This window comes from Ranitomeya variabilis, chromosome 3, assembly GCF_051348905.1.
Source record: "Ranitomeya variabilis isolate aRanVar5 chromosome 3, aRanVar5.hap1, whole genome shotgun sequence".
Lineage (NCBI taxonomy): Eukaryota > Metazoa > Chordata > Amphibia > Anura > Dendrobatidae > Ranitomeya > Ranitomeya variabilis.
Window position 1 is genome coordinate 474,127,836 of NC_135234.1, and position 22,012 is coordinate 474,149,847.

Below are 22,012 nucleotides of genomic sequence, written 5' to 3' on the forward strand. Positions count from 1 at the left end.
CCTCACTACCTACTTCCTTTAATTCTCTAAATGCTTTCTTTTTGTCCCTTATTGCGCCCCTTACAGCTCTATTTAGCCATATTGGTTTCCTCCTATTTCTAGTATGTTTATTCCCATACGGTATATACTGTGCACAGGTCCTATCCAGGATGCTAATAAATGTCTCCCATTTTCTTTGTGTATTTTTGTGTCTCAGGATATCATCCCAGTTAATTGCACCAAGATCCTCTCTCATCCGTTGGAAATTTGCCCTCCTGAAGTTTAGTGTCCTTGTCACCCCCCTACTACCCATCTTATTAAAGGTTACATGAAAACTTATTATTTTGTGATCACTATTCCCCAAGTGACCCCCGACACTTATATTTGATATGCGGTCTGGCCTGTTGGTTAATATTAGGTCTAGCAGTGCCCCCCTCCTTGTTGGGTCCTGAACCAGTTGTGAAAGGTAATTGTCTCTCATAGTTGTCAAAAACCGATTACCTTTGCTGGAACTGCAGGTTTCTGTTCCCCAATCTATTTCAGGGTAGTTGAAGTCCCCCATAATAATGACTTCTCCTTGAGTCGCAGCTTCATCTATTTGCTTTACGAGGCTATTCTCCATTGCTTCCATTATTTTTGGAGATTTATAACAAATCCCTATCAGTAATTTATTATTTTTTCCCCCTCCCCTTATCTCCACCCACAGGGACTCTACATTTTCATTAAATTCACCTATATTATCACGCAGGATGGGTTTTAATGAAGATTTTACATATAGACACACCCCACCCCCTCGCTTATCTGTACGGTCATTTCTGAACAGGCTATAGCCCTGCAAGTTAACAGCCCAGTCATGGCTCTCATCCAGCCACGTCTCAGATATCCCCACCATGTCATAATTATGCTCCAACAAGATTAGTTCTAATTCATCTATTTTGTTGGCGAGGCTTCTGGCATTAGTATACATGCACTTGATGTTACTCTCTGTACCTCTATTCTTTCTTAAATTACTAACTGTTCTAACCCCACCCCCCATGCCACTGCCACCCCCAACTTCCTTATTTGTGCCCAGGTCTCTATCTGCACTATCTTCCCCTCCTATAAAATGAATACCCTCCCCCCAATCCCTAGTTTAAACACTCCTCCAACCTTCTAACCATTTTCTCCCCCAGCACAGCTGCCCCTTCCCCATTGAGGTGCAGCCCGTCCCTAGCGTAGAGCCTGTAGCCAACTGAGAAGTCGGCCCAGTTCTGCAGGAACCCAAACCCCTCCTTCCTACACCAATTCTTGAGCCACTTATTAACCTCCCTAATCTCCCGTTGCCTCTCTGGCGTGGCACGTGGTACAGGCAGTATTTCGGAAAATACCACGTTGGAGGTCCTTGCTTTCAGCTTGCAGCCTAATTCCCTGAAATCATCTTTAAGGACCTTCCACCTACCTCTAACTTTGTCATTTGTGCCAATGTGCACCATGACCGCTGGGTCCTCACCAGCCCCTCCCAGTAATCTGTCCACCTGATCAGCGATGTGTCGGACTCGAGCACCAGGTAGGCAGCACACCGTCCGACGATCCCTGTCTTTGTGACAGATTGCCCTATCTGTTCCCCTAATAATTGAGTCCCCCACTACCAGCACCTGTCTGGCCTGCCCTGCTCTCCTATTTCCCTCCTTACTGGAGCAGTCACTCCTCCGGCTTTAAGAGGACATGCCTGGCTGCAGCAGTGCTACCCCTGTACTGGCACCCCCCTCATCTGCCAACTTAGCAAACTTATTGGGGTGTGCCAGATCAGGACTAGCCTCCCTGGCACTCTTCCCTCTACCCCGCCTTCTATCTGTCACCCAGCTAACTGCCACACTGTCCTGCAGGTCCATCCTACCATCCCCCTCCTCATCTATCCCATTGAGCGTCTGCTCAGTGAGCAGAAGACTCCTCTCCATATTGTCTATGGATCTCAGTGTTGCCAGCTGCACATTTAGATCCAGTATCTGGGTTTCCAAATGCACAATGTGCTCACATCTCGCACAGCAGTATGCACCCTCGACCGGCTGGTCAAGGACTGCATACATGTGGCAAGATGTGCACTGGATGGCATTAACAATTGTGGAGCACATTTCCTAATGGGGATTGCATCACACAGAAACGTTAATTAAAAATAAATACAAAGTATTAATTAAAAAAAAAAAAAAAAATAGAAGCAATTCCTCCCTTGGAAACTCCCTGATTCCAAAGTCACTGAATCACAAGTCACACACTTACCGCCGTTCACACTTACGCTCAGGTCACACTCAGCTCGTTCACACTCGCTGTGCTGAAGATTTATAGATTTTTTTTTCTCTCTATCTCCCCTCAACAGCAATCCACCTTGCTGTTCAGATGCACTTCCAAAAAGGACTTGAGCCCCAAACAGCTGCCCCTTATATCCCCTTAATTATGAGCCCCCACCCTAAGTTAACTCCTTATGAATATAGCTACTCCCAATTCAGCAACTCACACAAATTCACACAGTTATTTGTTAAAGGCCTTCCAAATACCTCCTCACTGAATCACAAGTCACACACTTACCGCCGTTCACACTTACGCTCAGGTCACACTCAGCTCGCTCACACTCTCACACTCGCTGTGCTGAAGACTTATAGATTTTTTTTTTCTCTCTATCTCCCCTCAACAGCAATCCACCTTGCTGTTCAGATGCACTTCCAAAAGTGTGCCACTTTTTTTCCCCTTTCTTTGGAGCCTTCTGTAGTCAATTATACTAGCTGCCAGGGGTTTGGTGTGGGTTAGTTATTGCCACATCATGGGCATAACTAGGTGTCTTTTCATCCATTGCTTTTAAATGTTTTTATTGAGCTTTGCTGTGTTTTTTTGCATGTGTTGTCATTGTTCAATAAAATCTAAAACGTTTTACCTTTTATGAATTGTGGGTGTTCACAAGGTTCTATGCATGCTTCTTTGCTCTTTTGTTTCCTTCCACATTCATTATTAGCATGCTTTTGGAGAACCTCTAGTTTTAATATTTTGTAGCAGTGCCCTCCATCTCTTCTATATACAGTGTTTGGATTACCCATGATATCAATTACAGGCCCATCTCATCTTTTTAAATGGGAGAACTTGCACAATTGGTGGCTGACTAAATACTTATTTTCCCCACTGTATCTCTGTATTTTGCACCATCAATTTTCACCTCGACTGGGTCCATATTCCCTGTCCTTGCTGCCCAAAACATCCCCACAGCATGATGCTGCCACCAGAATGTTTCACTGTGGGGATGGTGTTCTAACTGTGATTAGCTGTGTCAGTTTGCCGCAAGACATAGTGTTTACCTTGGTGGCCAAAAAGTTCAATTTTGGTCACATCTGACCACAGCACTTTCCTCTATACATTTGGGGAGTCTCCCACATTTATTTTGGTAAACTCAAAATGAGCCTTACAATTTTTGTATGTAAGTTAATGCTTTTTTCTTCCCACTCTTCTATAAATTCCACCTCTATAGAGTATACGACTTATTGTGGTCATATGGACACATACTCCAGCCTCTGCATGGTAACTCTGCAGCTCCTTCAGGGTTACCTGTGGTATCTGTGTTGCCTCTCTGATTAATGCCCTCTTTGCCCAGACTGAGAGTTTTGGTGGGCTGCCCTCTACTGACAGGCTTGTTTTCGTACCATGTTCTTTCCTCGCATGTGTGTGACAGAAATCAGTGCATTAAATGTCACTCTATGGTTAAACAGAAGCAATTGAAGCTATCTCCAATTGTTGCTCTTACAGGCAGATGTCGGCTGTATAAGACAGCCAGCATTTGACCAATATGGAGGAAGCTCTGCTCCTGATCCTACTCCATGCAACTTACATGTAACTTGTGATGAAAATATACCTTATAGATCATTAATGGGTTAAAGAAACCCTTTTTTACCATGTGAAATGCTGAACTGCATAAAGAACTTCATGACTTCATTAAAAGCTGTATGCAAATGTTTATGGAGATTTTCTGAAACACAAATTCTCTACAGTCATCTGTTTCTTGAATAATGTACCTAAACCATTTGGACACATTTTTATATTACATTTGGAATTTCATGTTCTAGCACCTGGATATTACCATACTGCAATACTGTATTTGTATTCTACGGAATATGGTAAACTACTTTCCAGAATAAAACAGTAACACAAGAACAAAAAGTGTAAAGCCGATATTTGACCTTAAAAGTTTTGTGACATTGTCTTAAGTATTATAGATCACAATGGAATTAATGAAAGGAAGGCACCCATGAATTACAGAAAATTAGGAGAAGTCAAACCAGATGTACAACCAGTTTAATTGCTCTGCATGTATTTCAGTCTAGATTCTCCTCCGATATCTCAGAACTTTTGGGTACGGACTTCAGGGATTGACCAAGTTCAGTAGAAGCCCTTATATTGAGTTAAAGGGTAATTGTAATTTTATATATATATATATATATATATATATATATATATATATATATATATATATATATATATACAGTACAGACCAAAAGTTTGGACACACCTTCTCATTTAAAGATTTTTCTGTATTTTCATGACTATGAAAATTGTACATACACACTGAAGGCATCAAAACTATGAATTAACACATGTGGAATTATATACTGAACAAAAAAGTGTGAAACAACTGAAAATATGTCTTATATTCTTGGTTGTTCAAAGTAGCCACCTTTTGCTTTGATGACTGCTTTGCACACTCTTGGCATTCTCTTAATGAGCTTCAAGAGGTAGTCACAGGGAATGGTTTTCACTTCACAGGTGTGCCCTGTCAGGTTTAATAAGTAGGATTTCTTGCCTTATAAATGGTGTTGGGACCATCAGTTGTGTTGTGCATAAGTCTGGTGGATACAACTGAATAGACTGTTAGAATTTGTATTATGGCAAGAAAAAAGCAGCTAAGTAAAGAAAAATGAGTGGCCATCATTACTTTAAGAAATGAAGGTCAGTCAGTCCGAAAAATTGGGAAAACTTTGAAAGTGTCCCCAAGTGCAGTGGCAAAAACCATCAAGCGCTGCAAAGGAACTGGCTCACATGAGGACCGCCCGAGGAAAGGAAGACTAAGAGTCAACTCTGCTTCTGAGGATAAGTTTATCCGAGTCACCAGCCTCAGAAATCACAGGTTAACAGCAGCTCAGATTAGAGACCAGGTCAATGCCACACAGAGTTCTAGCAGCAGACACATCTCTACAACAACTGTTAAGAGGAGACTTTGTGCAGCAGGCCTTCATGGTAAAATAGCTGCTAGAAAACCACTGCTAAGGACAGGCAACAAGCAGAAGAGACTTGTTTGGGCTAAAGAACACAAGGAATGGACATTAGACCAGTGGAAATCTGTGCTTTGGTCTGATGAGTCCAAATTTGAGATCTTTGGGTCCAACCACCGTGTCTTTGTGCGACGCAGAAAAGGTGAATGGACGGATTCTACATGCCTGGCTCCCACCATGAAGCATGGAGGGGGAGGTGTGATGGTGTGTGGGTGCTTTGCTGGTGACACTGTTGGTGATCTATTCAAAATTAAAGGCATACTGAACCAGCATGGCTACCACAGCATCTTGCAGCGGCATGATATTCTATCTGGTTTGAGTTTAGTTGGACCATCATTTATTTTTCAAAAGGACAATGACCCCAAACACACCTCCAGGCTGTGTAAGGGCTATTTGACCAAGAAGGAGAGTGATGGGCTGCTACGTCAGATGACCTGGCCTCCACAGTCACCAGACCTGAACCTAATCAAGATGGCTTTGGGTGAGCTGGACCACAGAGTGAAAGCAAAAGGGCCAACAAGTGCTAAGCATCTCTGGGAACTCCTTCAAGATTGTTGGAAGACCATTCCCGGTGACTACCTCTTGAAGCTCATCAAGAGAATGCCAAGAGTGTGCAAAGCAGTCATCAAAGCAAAAGGTGGCTACTTTTAAGAACCTAGAATATAAGACATATTTTCAGTTGTTTCACACTTTTTTGTGAAAGTATAAAATTCCACATGTGTTAATTCATAGTTTTGATGCCTTCAGTGTGAGTGTACAATTTTCATAGTCATGAAAATACAGAAAAATCTTTAAATGAGAAGGTGTGTCCAAACTTTTGGTCTGTACTGTATATATAGTTAGGTCCAAATTTGGACAGTGACACAAGTTTTGGCATTTTAGCCGCTTACCAAAACATATTCAAGATACAGTTAAATAAAATAGGTCTGCAAGGGTAAAATTCTTTGAAAAGTAAGATGTGATTTTTATATACTTTGATATACTTGAACGCAGTAAAAATATATAAACAAATTAAATATGTACAGTTTTTTCACAAATATGGACACCATAGGCTTTTTCTTGCACCATACTTTTGACCCCTTTGTGTGACCTTTGGTGGATGATTTTGGTTCATTAGATTGGTAAGAAATGTTTTTTCATGGTACAAAAGGAGAGAAAAGAAATTCCTTCTATAGTTTTCTTAAGACGGTGCTCTAGAGTATTGAAGTGATGTTCCTGGGCTGATGGAAAAATGTAAAATTGAGTACAATGTGAGAGTGAAGACTCTTTATTGATTCATTCCAAAAAAAGTCTGAAAGCTGTGCTACTGCAATATGGCAGCAATTATGCCCCAGTGCCTGTAGGGCATTCTGTGCACTTGAAGGAAAGCTATGAGAATTTAGACTTTATTTTCAAGAAACTTAACTATGAGGATCAAGGATGATCAATATATGGTGATCTGATAGTTCTCTCCTTGCTCCTTCTGCAGCACGTTGGATACATGAAGTACACAAGCTTTTTGTGTCAATACGGCTCATCACCGGAGCCAAAAAAGTTGAACAATGTGGGAAGGGAAGCAAAAGGCCAGAAAAAGCCATACACCTGACAAATACTATTGAGAACTCTACTATTAGAAGTGGAAGGGAAGAGCACAGACAAAAAATCTAAATAATAAAAATACTGGAGGAAAAGAAACCAATCACAAACTAAAATGTTTCTATACAAATGCACAAAGCATGGGCAACAAGCAAGGAGAATTGGAACTACTAACACAGTAGAAGAAGTATGATGTCATTGGAATCACTGAAACTTGGTGGGACGATACACATGATTGGAATACAAGGCTAGAAGGATACAACTTATTTGCAAGAAACAGACTTGATAAACGAGGAGGAGGTGTTGCATTGTATGTTAGAAAAGCGTATATCTGCACAGAGATTGAAGCTTCAGAGACTGGGAGTTCTGAGGAAACTGTTTGGGTAAGAATACAAGGAGAGAACAACGGAAAGGACACCATTGTAGGCATTTACTACAGGCCGCCTGTGCAAGCTGAAGATATGGATGAACTCTTTATGCATCAAATGGCCAAGTTCTCCAAAAAATATGACATAGTGGTCATGGGAGATTTCAACTATCCAGACATTTTTTGGAAATCTCTCTCAGGCAAAACTAACAGGTCAAGCAAATTCTTATCCTTTTTTGCTGACAACTTTATTTTCCAAAAGGTAGGGGAGAAAACAATGGGATCTGCTAACTGCTAATCTGAGGTGGTAAGAGTGGTTGAGATCCTAGAAGGTAGCGACCATGCTATTTTAGAATTTTGGATAACAAGAGGAGGAAAACCTGTGAAGACTCAGAATTCAACATTAGATTTCAGAAAGGCAGATTTTAAGGGACTCAGAAAGAAAATCAAAGGGATCCAATGGCTGGATATCTTTAAGGACAAAAATGTCCAGGAAGTTTGGGAAATCTTGAAAAATGAGATTCTCAAAGCACAATCTTTAACAATTCCAAAAAGAGGGAAGAATGCAAAGCATTTAGGGAAACCAGGATGGGTGAACACAGAACTTAAACACATGCTAAAAAGGAAGAAAGAAATGTTTATCAAATGGAAAGAGGGAGGCATATCTAAAGAACAATATAATGCTGTCTGCAGAACCTGCATGGCATGAATCAGATTTCTAAAGCTGACAATGAATTAAGGCTTGCAAGAGGCATCAAAAGTAGTAAAAAAGGATTTTGGGGATATGTGAAAAGTAAAAGAAAAGTCAAAGATGCTATAGGATTTTTACAGGATGAAAATGATGAAATGGTAAGAAAGGATGTTGAGAAGGCCGAACTTCTAAATTCCTATTTTGCATCTGTTTTCTCTCAGAAAGGAAATGTAACATCAACTGATCTTCACTGTCCTATTAAAGGAGTAGAAGAATCAAGGATATCTATAAACAGAAAGATACTGAGGAAACACTTAGCTAACATAAATTAATTCAAGTCTCCACATCCAGATGAATTACACCCCAGAAGCAGACAAAATTTTTTAACCACTCTCCGTAATCTTTGAAAATTCTTGGAGAACAGGAGAAGTCCCAGAAGACTGGAGAAGAGCAGATGTCATTCCTGTCTTCAAAAAGGGGAAGAAGGTGGACCCAGGGAACTATAGGCTGGTGAGTCTGACTTCCATACCAGGAAAGATCTTTGAACAAATTATTAAACAGCATGTATGTAAGTACCTGGATATGAATGAAGTGATTAACCAGAGTCAGCATGGGTTTGTAACTAATAAGTCATGCCAGACTAACTTAATTTCCTTCTATGACAGAATCACTGTCTGGGTGGAACAGGGAAATGCTGTAGATATAGTATATCTTGACTTCAGCAAAGCATTTGACAAAGTATCTCACACCATACTTATTGAAAAATTACTAAGTATCGAATGGAAAAGGCAACTGTTAGGTGGATTCATAACTGGCTTAGTGATCGGACCCAAAGAGTGGTCGTAAATGGCTGCACCATCTAGTTGGAAGAATGTCTCAAGTGGGGTACCACAGGGTTCTGTCCTGAGCCCTGCATTGTTCAACATCTTAATCAATGATTTAGATAAAGAAATTGAGGGTACACTAATTAAATTTGCTGATGACACAAAGCTAGGAGGGATAGCTAATACTAGAGAAAAGAGCGAGAGAGGATTCAAAAAGATATAAACTGGAGCAGTGGGCAGCAACAAACAGAATGGTTTTTAACAAGGAAAAATTCAAAGTACTACATCTGGACAATAAAAATGAAAAAAGCATTTGCAGAATGGGAGGCATAGGGCTAAGCAACAGCACATGTGAAAAATACTTGGGTATACTAATAGATTATAAACTGAACACAAGTCAACAATGTGATGCTGCAGCAAAAAAGGCAAATGCAATGTTACGGCTGGCGGAATGCACCGAGTAATGATATGAATTGTTATTGGTGCGTTTGCAGGAGAGAATCCTGCTGCAAGAGGAATGGCGGCCCTATATGGTGGTATAATGTCAAATTAGATGCGAGTTCCATCACTCGGTCAGTATAGCACAACCTCTGTTGCCTCACAGGGTCATGGAATAATAAGTGGGACTAAAGACCCTAACTAGGGGTGTGCCTGCTCTCGAACTCTTCTGTGCTAACCGCACACATGAAGGAACCAGATGCTAGGCCAAGCGACTAATTGCCCCCACTGACTCCCTGCCTATAAGAATTCCCATGGCTAACAGACACTCGCCACGTGTAGCCTGAGTGGCAGAGTATGACTGGCAACAAGCAACAAAATACAAATGATACTAGTGCATGGCCGTGCGGCCATGCAAACCTTTTATAGCTGCAGCAACTTCAGGACCTTCCTAGAGGACCAATGGGAGTTGCTACAGGACCTGAGCATGTGACCCCGACCTCCAATGAGAAGTCCTCCCTTGAGCATGTTCAGAAGGGAAAAAGCAGGACTTAGTCCCAGAGACGTCTGTTCGCCGCAGACCAGTACTGGCTACAATGGCTGAGCCTGGAAGAGCAGCAGTAACCAAGTAACCAAGAGCAGATTATCAGCCTGAGCCAGATGCTGGGACCGACATCTCCGCTGAGGAGACTCCACTGTGGCTGGAGGAGAATGGGAAACCACAACGGAGGTGGTTCAAGATTCCCCCTGTGCATTGGCGGGAACTCTACCCCTAACATTCAATTCTGGGATGTATTAACAGAAGCATACAGTCTAGATCACGTGAAGTAATTATTGCCCTCTACTCCTCTTTGGTCAGACCTCACCTGGAATACTGTGTCCAGTGTTGGGCACCACATCTTAAAAATGACATCAACAAACTGGAGCAAGTTAAGAGAAGAGAGACCAGAATGGTGACTTGTCTGCAAATCATGTCCTATGAGGAACGGTTGCAGGATTTGGGAATGTTTAGCTGTCAGAAAAGAAGACTGAGAGGAGAATTAATAGCTGTCTACAAATATCTCAAGGGCTGTCACATGGTAGAAGGATCATCTTTATTCTCATTTGCACAAGGAAAGACTACAGTAGAAGCAATGGAATGAAACTGAATGGGAGGAGACACTGATAAGATTTTAGAAAAAACTTTTTGACATTTAGGATGATCAATGAGTGGAACAGTCTGCCACGAGAGGTGGTGAGTTCTCCTTCCATGGAAGTTTTCAAACAGAGGCTGGGCAGACATCTGTCTGGGATGATTTAGTGAATCCTGCTTTGAGCAGGGGGTTGGACCAGATGACCCAGGAGGTACCTTCCAACTGTATCATTCTATGATTCTATGATCTTTAAAACATGGACTCAAGAACATAATTGTATAACATTTAGCTGCCACCACTCCACAATAAGCTTGGACCGATAAAGCAGTTTGTGAAAACTCTACTGAAAGAAGTAGAGATTTTCAAGTACCTGTGTTCTAAGTTACAGGGACTGTTCGAAGCAAAACTGAAGGAAGGAATTTTTGTGGGTCTTGATGTTTGTAAACTCATTTTGGATACAATAAAGATTTTGTGCAAAGTTCATACGTGAAGGTTCAAAATAGTTTTTTTTTAATTAAGGGATTAGAAAAGATAAGAATCAGTCATTGGACTGCAAACAATTTTCATAAATCCAAATTTTGCATACCTGTGTAATCAATATGGGCTTAAAGTGCTTACTCAGCTTTAATTTGAGGATAATTAACATTCTAATTGGAGTAAGGGTTTAGTAATTGCAGCTCTTTAATAAGTAGCTACTTATTTTTAAAGTAACAAAAAGTAATTTGACAATTTTCTGAAAAGCTCTTTAACGCCTTTCTGACCTTGGACGGGATAGTATGTCCGAGGTCAGATTCCCTGCTTTGATGTGGGATCCAGTGATGAGCCCACATCAAAGCCGCGACATGTCAGCTGTTTTGAAAAGCTGACATGTGCGCGCAATAGCGGCAAGTGGAATCGCGATCCACCCGCCGCTTTTAACTAATTAAATGCCGCTGTCAAACGCTGACAGCGGCATTTAACCACGCGGCCGGAAATTGGCGCGTCGCCGACCCTGTCACATGATCGGGGGTCAGCAATGCATCAGCATAGTAACCATAGAGGTCCTTGAGACCTATATGGCTACTGATGCCGGCTTCCTGTGAGTGCCACCCTGTGGTCGACACTCATAGCAAGCCTGTAATTAAGCTACATAGGAGCGATCTGATGATCACTGCTATGTAGCAGAGCCGATCAGGCTATGCCAGGTTCTAGTCTCCCATGGAGGCTATTGAAGCATGGCAAAAGTAAAAAAAATATGTTAAAAAAAATATGAAATAAATAAAAAAAATATAAAAGTTTAAATCACCCCCCTTTCACCCCATTCAAAATAAAACAATAAAAATAAAATCAAATATATACATATTTGGTATCACTATGTTCAGAATTGCCCGATCTATAAAAAAAAGGATTAACCTGATCGCTAAACTGCGTAGCGAGAAAAAAATTCAAAACGCCAAAATTACGGGTTTTTTTGTCGCCGTGACATTGCATTAAAATGCAATAACGGGCAATCAAAAGAACGTATCTGCACCAAAATGGTATCACTAAAAACGTCAGCCGGGCACGCAAAAAATAAGCCCTCACCCCGACCACAGATCACAAAAAATTGTTTTTTTTAGCAAAGTTTTCAATTTTTTCACCACTTAGATAAAAAATAACCTAGACATGTTTGGTGTCTTTGAACTCGAAATCAATAAATAAACTTGTGCACTGCCTTAATCTTAGCGGTGCTCAGGTAGGTTCCAACACCATAACCATATGTAAATAAAAATGGCACTCAACTTTTTTATCTGGAGATATATTTTATTGTCAGCAACAAAAACGTTTCGGTCCCAAAACCGACGTCAGACTAGCGGTGGACACCGCGTCGGTCACGCCACTCCTGCATGGGCTTTGCCCAGACAGCCGTACACAGACTTATGGTCTGCATCCTCATGGAAATTGTTTATCATCTGCCTATACGGGCACATCTTTCTCAAATCCTCAACTTATCACGTAACTGAGGAAGGTCCGGTTTTGGGACCGAAACGTTTTTGTTGCTGACAATAAAATATGTCTCCAGATAAAAAAGTTGAGTGCCAGGTTTATTTACATATTTGAACTTGAAAAGACATGGAGAATCATAATGGCAGGTCAGTTTTAGCATTTAGTGAAGCTAGCAAAAAAGCCAAACAAAAAACACGCATGGGATTGCACTTTTTTGCAATTTCATCTCACTTGGAATTTTTTTCCCATTTTCTAGTACACGATATGGTAAAATCAATGATGTTGTTCAAAAGTACAACTCGTCCCACAAAAAAATAAGCCCTCACATGGTCATATTGATGGAAAAATAAAAAAGTTATGGCTCTGGGAAGGAGGGGAGCAAAAAACAAACATGGAAAAACGGAAAATCCCAAGGTCATGAAGGAGTTAATGTGCTGCATTACCTCAATTTAATCATCAATTAAGCAGGTAAAAGGTCTGGAGCTGATTTCAATTGTGGCATTTGAATTGAAAAACTGTTGCTGTGAACCTGCATCATTCGGTCAAAGGCACTCTCAATGGAAGAGAAACAGACAATAATTTGGTCCACATTAGAGTTTGCCAAAAAAATCTTAAAAAGTCAGCCCATTTTTGTAAAAGCATTCTTTGAACAGATGAAACTAAGATCAACATGAGCCGGAATGATGAGAAGAAAGTATGAAGAAGGCTTGGATTGGCTCAAGATCCAAAGCACACCACAACTTCTGTAAAACATGGTGGAGGCAGTGTGATGGCATGCATGCATGGCTTCTAATTAATGATGAGCGAGTGTACTCGTTGCTTTGGTTTTCCCAAGCACGCTTCGGTGATCCCCGAGTATTTGTTAGTGTTCGGAGATTAAGCTTTCATCGCCTCAGCTGAATGATTTACAGCTACTAGACAGCTTGATTGCATGTGAGGATTCCCTAGCAACCAGGCATCCCCCACATGTACTCAGCCTGGCTAATAGCTGTAAATCATTCAGCTGAGGCGATGAAAACTTAATCTCAGAACACTAACAAATACTCGGAGATCACCCGAGCGTGCTCGGGAAAACCCGAGCAACGAGTACACTCGCTCATCACTACTTCTAATGGCAACGAGTCACTAGTGATTATTGATGATGTGACTGAAGACAAACAGCCCGATAAATTCTGAAATGTACAGGGCAAAACTTTCTGCTCAGATTCAACCAAATTCAGCAAGGTTGATTAGACAACGCTTCACAGTACAGATGGACAATAACCCAAAACATACTCTAATAGTAACCCAGGGGTTTTAAGGCAAATAATGTTAACCCCCTCGAGCATGCATTTCATAGGGGTATGTGACTGGGATCCAGACGGGACCTTTACTTCATTCCACATGGGTAATTAATTCCTTTATTTGTATTGTGTGCACTTTGGCTCTTGGCTACCATTGTAGCATTTATGCATGTGATTATACTATTCAGCCGGGCTGCCAGTTTTTGGCAGATAGCTTTAAGTGCACTTGTTGACAGCATATTTTACTGCATGTTTATAACCTAAGGATTGTAATGTCCCGTACTGGATTTAGTCACTCTATTACTTTGGTGTAATTGGTAATATTTTACTCATGGCATTGATGTGCCTTCAATAAATTTTGTATCTTTTGTTAAAACTGTTTTTGGCAATTTTTTGACTCATGGTTCTCCGATTTGTGCATATTCATGGTTGAGTCGCCATTTTTTCTTATTACTATATAAGGCTGATGTTCCTTTATGTTCATATAAGACAAAGCTTAAGGCAAAATGACCCACAAACAAGCAACTGAAGTCAGCTGTAGTAAAGGCCTGGCAAAGTATCACAAAGGGGGCTATCCAGCGTTTAATGACAACCATGGCTTCTAGACTTCAGGCAGTCATTGCAAAGGATATTCTACAAAGTATTAAAAATGAACATTTTATGTTTGGTAAAGTTAATTTGTTCAATTACTTTTGATCTCCTGGAAAAGGAGGATTTGTAGAAAAATTGTTGCAATTCCTAAATGTTTCACAGTACATAATTTTGTTCAACCTCTTTAATTAAACCCAGATGTCTACACTTCAATTGCATCTCAGTTCTTTCATTTTTAAATCATAAATAGTGACATGCAGAGCCCAAATCACAAAGATTCAGCCACTGTCCACTGTCCCTTGACCTATCTGTATATGTGTCTATTAAATATGCTTGTGTGCTTGTGTGTGATGTGTTAACGCATGGGTCATGTGCTAGCATGTGTATATCTCATATATATTTGTCTAATGTGACTACATATCTGAATAAGAATTTATATATCCAAGGGCCTTACAGAGTGGGGGAGACCAAAAATATGTTCTGTACAGGGGCCCTTAAAGGCAATGTCCGCTCCTGCAGTACATGATTCACTTCCTTAAATCATTAAAGGTCAAGAAAAGTCTGTTATAAGAGGAATCTATCTGAGAAATTGGCTTTAACCTGCCACATTATGTATGTATGGTAGCTAACATTGTCATATACATCAAGGTGAATGGTAGAGCGAGCTGGCCCTGGGATTAATAAACAGATGCCAACTCTATTTTTAGTGCACTTTGCATGAAGTTGGCACAGTTTGACTATAGATTAATCTTGTTGCATAACATGATTGAACTGGTATAAATATTTTATTACTACTCACTGCTATCTACAGATCACATTTCACAAAAAAATATAGTATACTACTGTATTTATTTAGATGAATTTCTATATGTTTTTTGTCATATTATACATAGTGCTAATAGCCTATTGTATACCTTAAACAAGGTATCATGAAAGTGCACCAAATAACTCCTTGAAAGTTTTCTAACGTTTTATATAAATGATCTATCCTAGAATAAACCTTCACTGCGTATTTGTACCAGTATTGACTTGTACTTGTTCTATCACTGGCATGGGCTGAGCTGCAGTATAATCTACAAGAAAATGCATATATTTATGTTGTGGTGCTAAGGGGTCAGACCTCACAGCTCACTTATTGATGGATTATCCTAGACTGGAAGCTCTTTTATTAAAGACTAACACAATATATTGTTCTTTTTAGATACGATAGTAAAGAAATCAATAATAGGTCAATTATAACTAACACATAGCTGTAATTAGAAAGGTTCCACTGCTTTGTGCCAAAGCCCTCTATACAAATCTGTGCATCATCATGTTTCCAGACTATCATCAAATCCTTTGATGTCTGATCTTACAATGATGTGCTACTCATTCTCCACTGCATCGCGATCTACAGTATTGTATGTGGATAAAGGCCTTCATACACTTTAGATGAAAGTTGGCCGATTTCAGTGGGATCGTCTAACACGTGATGTGTATGGGACTCTCTGGCGTCTTTCCGATAGATAATTTCAGGGGAGACAAGGGATGAGCAGTCGGAATTTCCAATTTCATTTTTTTAATTTTCAGGGAAGATAATCCGCAGGACTGTCCTATCTCACCATTGGAAACACATAAATAGTTGGTCAAGCATTCCTGTATATGGTGGAGTTGGTGGAGAAAGCTGTCTGCCGAATCAATGTTTGACTGACAGTTATCCAATGGCCAGCTTTAGAAAGAAAAAGGGACATTCTAAGAGAAAGCTGTAGGATAAGATAACCTTATAGGATTTTTTTGCAGACTGTAACAATGGAAGCACATACCGTGTAACTGAAATTGAGCTGATTACACAAATTGACTATTTTAGTCAATTCCATATACAAGCTACCTTTTTGCTATTTCAATTTGCCTTTTTCTCTTTGTGCAGTTTCTATGAATCTTCTTTTGCCATATGGAAACCATCAAGAAGAAGACAAGCATGCTAGATTTGTATGGCAGAACCATAATTCAATAGGTATTGTCACAATGTAGTTTGGTTTATTACCAACTTAATGCCTTTGCAGTTGTGCTCAATGACACATGAATCACAGTTCATCACCCAGTGACTGACGCATTGAGTTACAGAAACTAAACGATACAGATATTAATATATTAAATTGCATGTTGCTAAAGATTTTCTTGAAATTAAGAATGAAACAATCTATTGAAAAAACGTAAACTGTTGTAAAGAGTATAATAATAATAGTAATGAGCAAAAGTAGTAAATATGAAATAAAGATGCATGTTTTTTAGACTTTACTTGGCTTGATATTATAATAATTTTGTGTTTATAATAATAGACCTTTTATTAAAGATGTACATAGTTATTACTCAGTTACAGAGTATGGTTGAAAAAAAGACAAATTCCAATCACGTTCAACCAAGGGATGGGTAAAGTTGTGTATGATGTGATAAAGAGGAGTAAGCTTTAAATTTGGTAATTCCCTATTGACCTACAGGAGGGTAAACTCAAATGCATTAATCTGCCTTAAACGTTTTACATTTCAGGGCTTTTCACATTTTTTTTGTATGGGCTTTTTCTATACTTGTATAGATTAATCAAGATCTCCTTAAACATTTTTTTCAAGAATAAATACAATTAATGTTTTGTATATATAAATAATATACTGTAATTCTTTAAAGATTCTCATTCTTTACCTTTAAACAAAGCAGTGTTATTGCAAAGAAATTCTATAAATTGTGTAGCTATGGATTCTAGAATTTATATATCCATAGCGCATGTGTTAAATGATAACTAACAATACTTCTTATATGAAATGTCAGTAGATGACTATTCTGATTTAACACTTACGGTCACCAGGTGCCACAGCAGGTCTCCTTTTCAATTCCTCCAGTAACAGGCTTACTGTATTCCACTCCTTATTCAGATCTTCTACCTTTTTCTGTTGAAGATTCACATGTTTTTTTTAGTAGCAAGAAAAAAAAAGTGTATTGAACCTAGAATTTACTGGCTGTATGAGATTACATGGTTTTGAAAATAAGCTGTATATACAGTATATATATATATATATATATATATATATATATATATATATATATATATATATATATATATACATACAGTACAGATCAAAAGTTTGGACATACCTTCTCATTTAAAGATTTTTCTGTATTTTCATGACTATGAAAATTGTAAATTCACACTGAAGGCATCAAAGCTATGAATTAACCCATGTGGAATTATATAATTAACAAAAAGGTGTGAAACAACTGACTGAAAATATGTCTTATATCCTAGGTTCTTCAAAGTAGCCACCTTTTGCTTTGATGACTGCTTTGCACACTCTTGGCATTCTCTTGATGAGTTTCAAGAGGTAGTCACCGGAAATGGTTTTCACTTCACAGGTGTGCCCTGTCAGGTTTAATAAGTGGGATTTCTTGCCTTATAAATGGGGTTGGGACCATCAGTTGTGTTGAGCAGAAGTCTGGTGGATACACAGCTGATAGTCCTACTGAATAGACTGTTAGAATGTGTATTATAGCAGGAAAAAGCAGCTAAGTAAAGAAAAATGAGTGGCCATCATGAGTATAAGAAATGAAGGTCAGTCAGTCCGAAAAATTGGGAAAACTTTGAAAGTGTCCCCAAGTGCAGTTGCAAAAACCATCAAGCGCTACAAAGAAACTGGCTCACATGAGGACCGCCCCAGGAAAGGAAGACCAAGAGTCACCTCTACTTCTGAGGATAAGTTTATCTGAGTCACCAGGCTCAATCACAGGTTAACAGCACCTCAGATTACATACCAGGTCAATGCCACACAGAGTTCTAGCAGCAGACACATCTCTACAACAACTGTTAAGAGGAGACTTTGTGCAGCAGGCCTTCATGGTAAAATAGCTGCTAGGAAACCACTGCTAAGGACAGGCAACAAGCAGGAGAGACTTGTTTGGGCTAACGAACACAAGGAATGGACATTATACCAGTGGAAATCTGTGCTTTCATCTGATGAGTCCAAATTTGAGATATTTTTGTCCAACCACCGTGTCTTTGTGCGACGCAGAAAAGGTGAACGGATGGACTCTACATGCCTGGTTCCCACCATGAAGCATGGAGGAGGAGATGTGATGGTATGGGGTGCTTTGCTGGTGACACTGTTGGGGATTTATTCAAAATTAAAGGCATACTGAACCAGCATGGCTACCACAGCGTCTTGCAGCTGCATGCTAATCCATCTGGTTTGCGTTTAGATGGACCATCATTTATTTTTCAACAGGACAATGACCCTAAACACACCTCCAGGCTGTGTAAGGGCTATTTGACCAAGAAGGAGAGTGATGGGGTGCCACACCAGATGACCTGGCTTCGACAGTCACCAGACCTGAACCCAATCGAGATGGCTTGGGGTGAGCTGGACCGCAGAGTGAAGGCAAAAGGGCCAACAAGTGCTAAGCATCTCTGGGAACTCCTTCAAGATTGTTGGAAGACAATTTTCATTGACTACCTCTTGAAGCTCATCAAGAGAATGCCAAGAGTGTGCAAAGCAGTCATCAAAGCAAAAGGTGGCTACTTTGAAGAACCTAGAATATAAGACATAATTTCATTTGTTTCACACTTTTTTGTTAAGTATATAATTCCACGTGTTAATTCATAGTTTTGATGCCTTCAGTATGCATTTACAATTTTCATAGTCATGAAAATACAGAAAAATCTTTTAAAGAGAAGGCATGTCCAAAATTTTGATCTGTACTGTATATATATATATACATTTGCATTCCATTTAAATGTAGCAAGTCATATGCGTGATTACATGCCACTGTATTTTAGTAGAGTGGATAGGGGTTCATACTAAAATGGAATTTTGATCACAAGTTTGATTGAGTAAAATTTTCTCTTCTAGCAACCAAAGCAAATAGAATTACAAACCTATTAAAAATAATTCTGCTTACAAGCTTCAAAAGATGTGTATGTTCTGCGGTGTAGCTTGAAGCTTCTAGATCCCAATGCAGAATCTGTTACAGTATTTACTGTATAATACAGATGTCTTTGAGTTGAAAGAGGTCAGTTTGATCCTCTTTGACAACAGGGCACTGGTTAAATTTGTATTCTCATGTCATTAAATTTCTTGTTAGTTAGCCAACATGAAAATAAGCAAGTTAACAATTGACTTGATTATTCTATCTGCTGTTATTATATTGTTCTGAGAGTTTTTATATGATATACAGCTTGTTTCCAAACTTTGCATCTTGGCTACCAATGCTTGCCTGAGTATGCCGAGTAGTTTACATTCCAGGTTAAAGAATCAACTCCTAACATCCCCATCAGTTTTCTGCAGCCAACTGATTTCTGTACATCATTTAGCTGTTCACTAGACATATCATCGGATCCCTCCTTATTCAGATCACTAATAGAGCTTACCGAATAGCTGTCGTGGGAACCCGTATACATGGATTGCTCCTGATAATCAGATGTCTGGTGCTGCGGCTTCATGTGTCACAGCTGTGTAACAGTTACAACACACAGGCTCTCCAAGCATGTGTTGTGACTGTCACACAGCTGTGACAAATACAGCTGCGGCACCGGACATCTGATCGTAGCGCTCCAGGCATCTGCATTCCCGCTGCAGCTATTCGGTAAGCTCTATTAGTGGGCTGAATAAGGAGGGATCCAATGATATTCGCTCATGTGTACTATTCACCTTCCTGTGTCCTCGTTATTAACATCTCACCTCACCTGTAATTTGTACTGTAAATTTTCTAACTCTTTGCCCCCACCATCCACAGTCTCTAGAGAAATTCTCCTAATCACAACTCTCACTATCCTGAGAATGCTTGTTCTAATTCACTGTTATTGCTATAAGCAAATATAGTGATAACAGTATAAACACAGCACAAACAGTAACTGATCATTAATATAGAGTAGCAGGATGAAGCTCTTAAATCAAAACTGTCATTCAAAGTGAAGTGCCCAACCACACCAAACAACCAGGAATTAAAGAAACTGTAGAGATCTGAGCTGCTAATGAGAAAACTTAAGAATACACTTTTAATTCCAACTTCTGGTTACTATACTTACACTCCTGTGTAAATCTCCCTTCTCTAAACCATATTATGCATACAATAATAATTCTACCACTAGATTGTGTGACCTATACAATCTTATCAGTCCAATAGGAGAATGCATACATTTACACAAATCAGACCACAAGTTGACTGTCAAGATTTTAAAGTGAGATAGTTGGGCATCAGTTATATACTAATGAAAAGGCTTGAATAAAATAATTTATTAAATATTTGATAAAAAAATAACACTAGCATACCGTAATTTTTTTAAAGCAATAGAAGATGGTCAATGGTGTGTGAAATGCAATTTACTTACTGTCTGAAGATCACCGTTTAATGCCTGTCTGTTGTGATTATGTCCCAGCTCTGTTTGGACTACGTGAAACTGTTGTTCAGGCAGTGTGACTGACAAGACTACAATCTACAGTACATATCCCTTCATTTCTCTGACGCACTTGTTTTTGTGTTACTGTGCAGTGTTTCTGAGACATCAATTATCCTTAAAACAATTAAGCTCTCCAAGTTGATTTATTGCCTTTATTTCTATTGCTTGATGACATGTCATACACAGTAAATTATGGTACCAGTGAATGTCTACATCTGGATTGGCATTTGATAAAATTTTGCTTTGTCTATATTTTTAAGTATTAAAGGAGGTTTTATAACTCCATTCCCATGCGTTAGAAAAAGAGCCATATTGACTTTTGTAAAAAAAAATGTTGCTAAAATAGCCTCCTACTTATTTTATGGAACTTTACATTGAATTGGGGATAATTGTCATGTGGTTCTGCAAAGTTTCCAACTGCACATCTATGACAAAAATCCAAGTGTCATTCTAGAATTTCTGCCACAGGTCCGGTAGTGAATTACTATACGTCAAATTGTCTATTTGCTTGGGGCTTGTGAACATACTGAAACACAATTTCAAACAATGTCACCACTTATTGCACATAAGCAGCAATTTTAGAACTACCATCCAAATGAATTTAGAAAGTCACTAAAGCTGAGTGAATAAGTTGAACTAAATTTTACAAAAATCCATATTCACTAAAGTGCAGGTGTTTTGTAATTCACTACCTCGAGGATTTAGCAAAATAGCAGCTGCTGGCTGCCATTTTTCTGAACTTTTAAAATCCATAAAAATATATTTTTAAGAAAACTACTTGCTCCCACCTTTCCAGCGCCTCTGTTCCTCACCACCACCTGCCTAGTTCTAACCGCAACTTCCAATTACCGTCAGCTTTGCTGAAATCCCTGGGCCTTGCTTGCTAGGCTGAGCATTCTGGGTGTGCTAGACTCGGGAAGGTTCTACGCATGCACCTCAACAGGTCATGGCCCACACCTATCCAATGGGGACAAGATGGATGGCGGTGTGGGGATGAGGGAGAGGTGAGGTGAGTAAAAGGATTTTTTTTTTTTACATATTTTTATTCTGCTTTGGGATGTAGAGTAAGCCCAAAGCATAATAAAGGACAATAAATTTGCAGGAAATAACTTCTCCAGAATTTGAATTTCCTTTTGGAAAAATGCCCGAAAAGGTGAATTAGAATCTTGCATGATCCAGTTCATCTCTAGTAGCCACCTTATTATTATTGAAAATCAAGGGAAAAGAATGCGGTCACTAGGGAGCGCAGTGAGGGTCACAGTAAAAATTGAAAGCAAAAGGTCCACCGCAGCTCCAGCCGTTAACCTTCTAGGAGGATACAAAATGCAGTAAGGAATTGTAATAACGGTCCTAGGAGCGCTGGAAATGAGACCAAAAACAAGGATTTTAGTGTTGAACCACAACTCGTTTCAACGGTTAAACCGTCTTCATCACATAATTTGCCATCAGGAATTAAATAG

The 22,012-nt window shown here is 39.4% G+C and overlaps 1 protein-coding gene across 7 annotated transcripts in view; it reads right to left on the reverse strand.

Annotated features, from left to right (window-relative positions):
• DMD (dystrophin) overlaps positions 1-22,012 on the reverse strand; it is a 3,762,639-nt gene that overhangs the window by 1,256,006 nt on the left and 2,484,621 nt on the right. For all 7 annotated transcript variants that reach the window (XM_077296691.1, XM_077296689.1, XM_077296692.1 and 4 more), the window contains one exon: positions 16,962-17,052. In XM_077296691.1, coding sequence (XP_077152806.1) covers positions 16,962-17,052 — 91 coding nt within the window. The remainder of the gene's footprint in view (positions 1-16,961; positions 17,053-22,012) is intronic.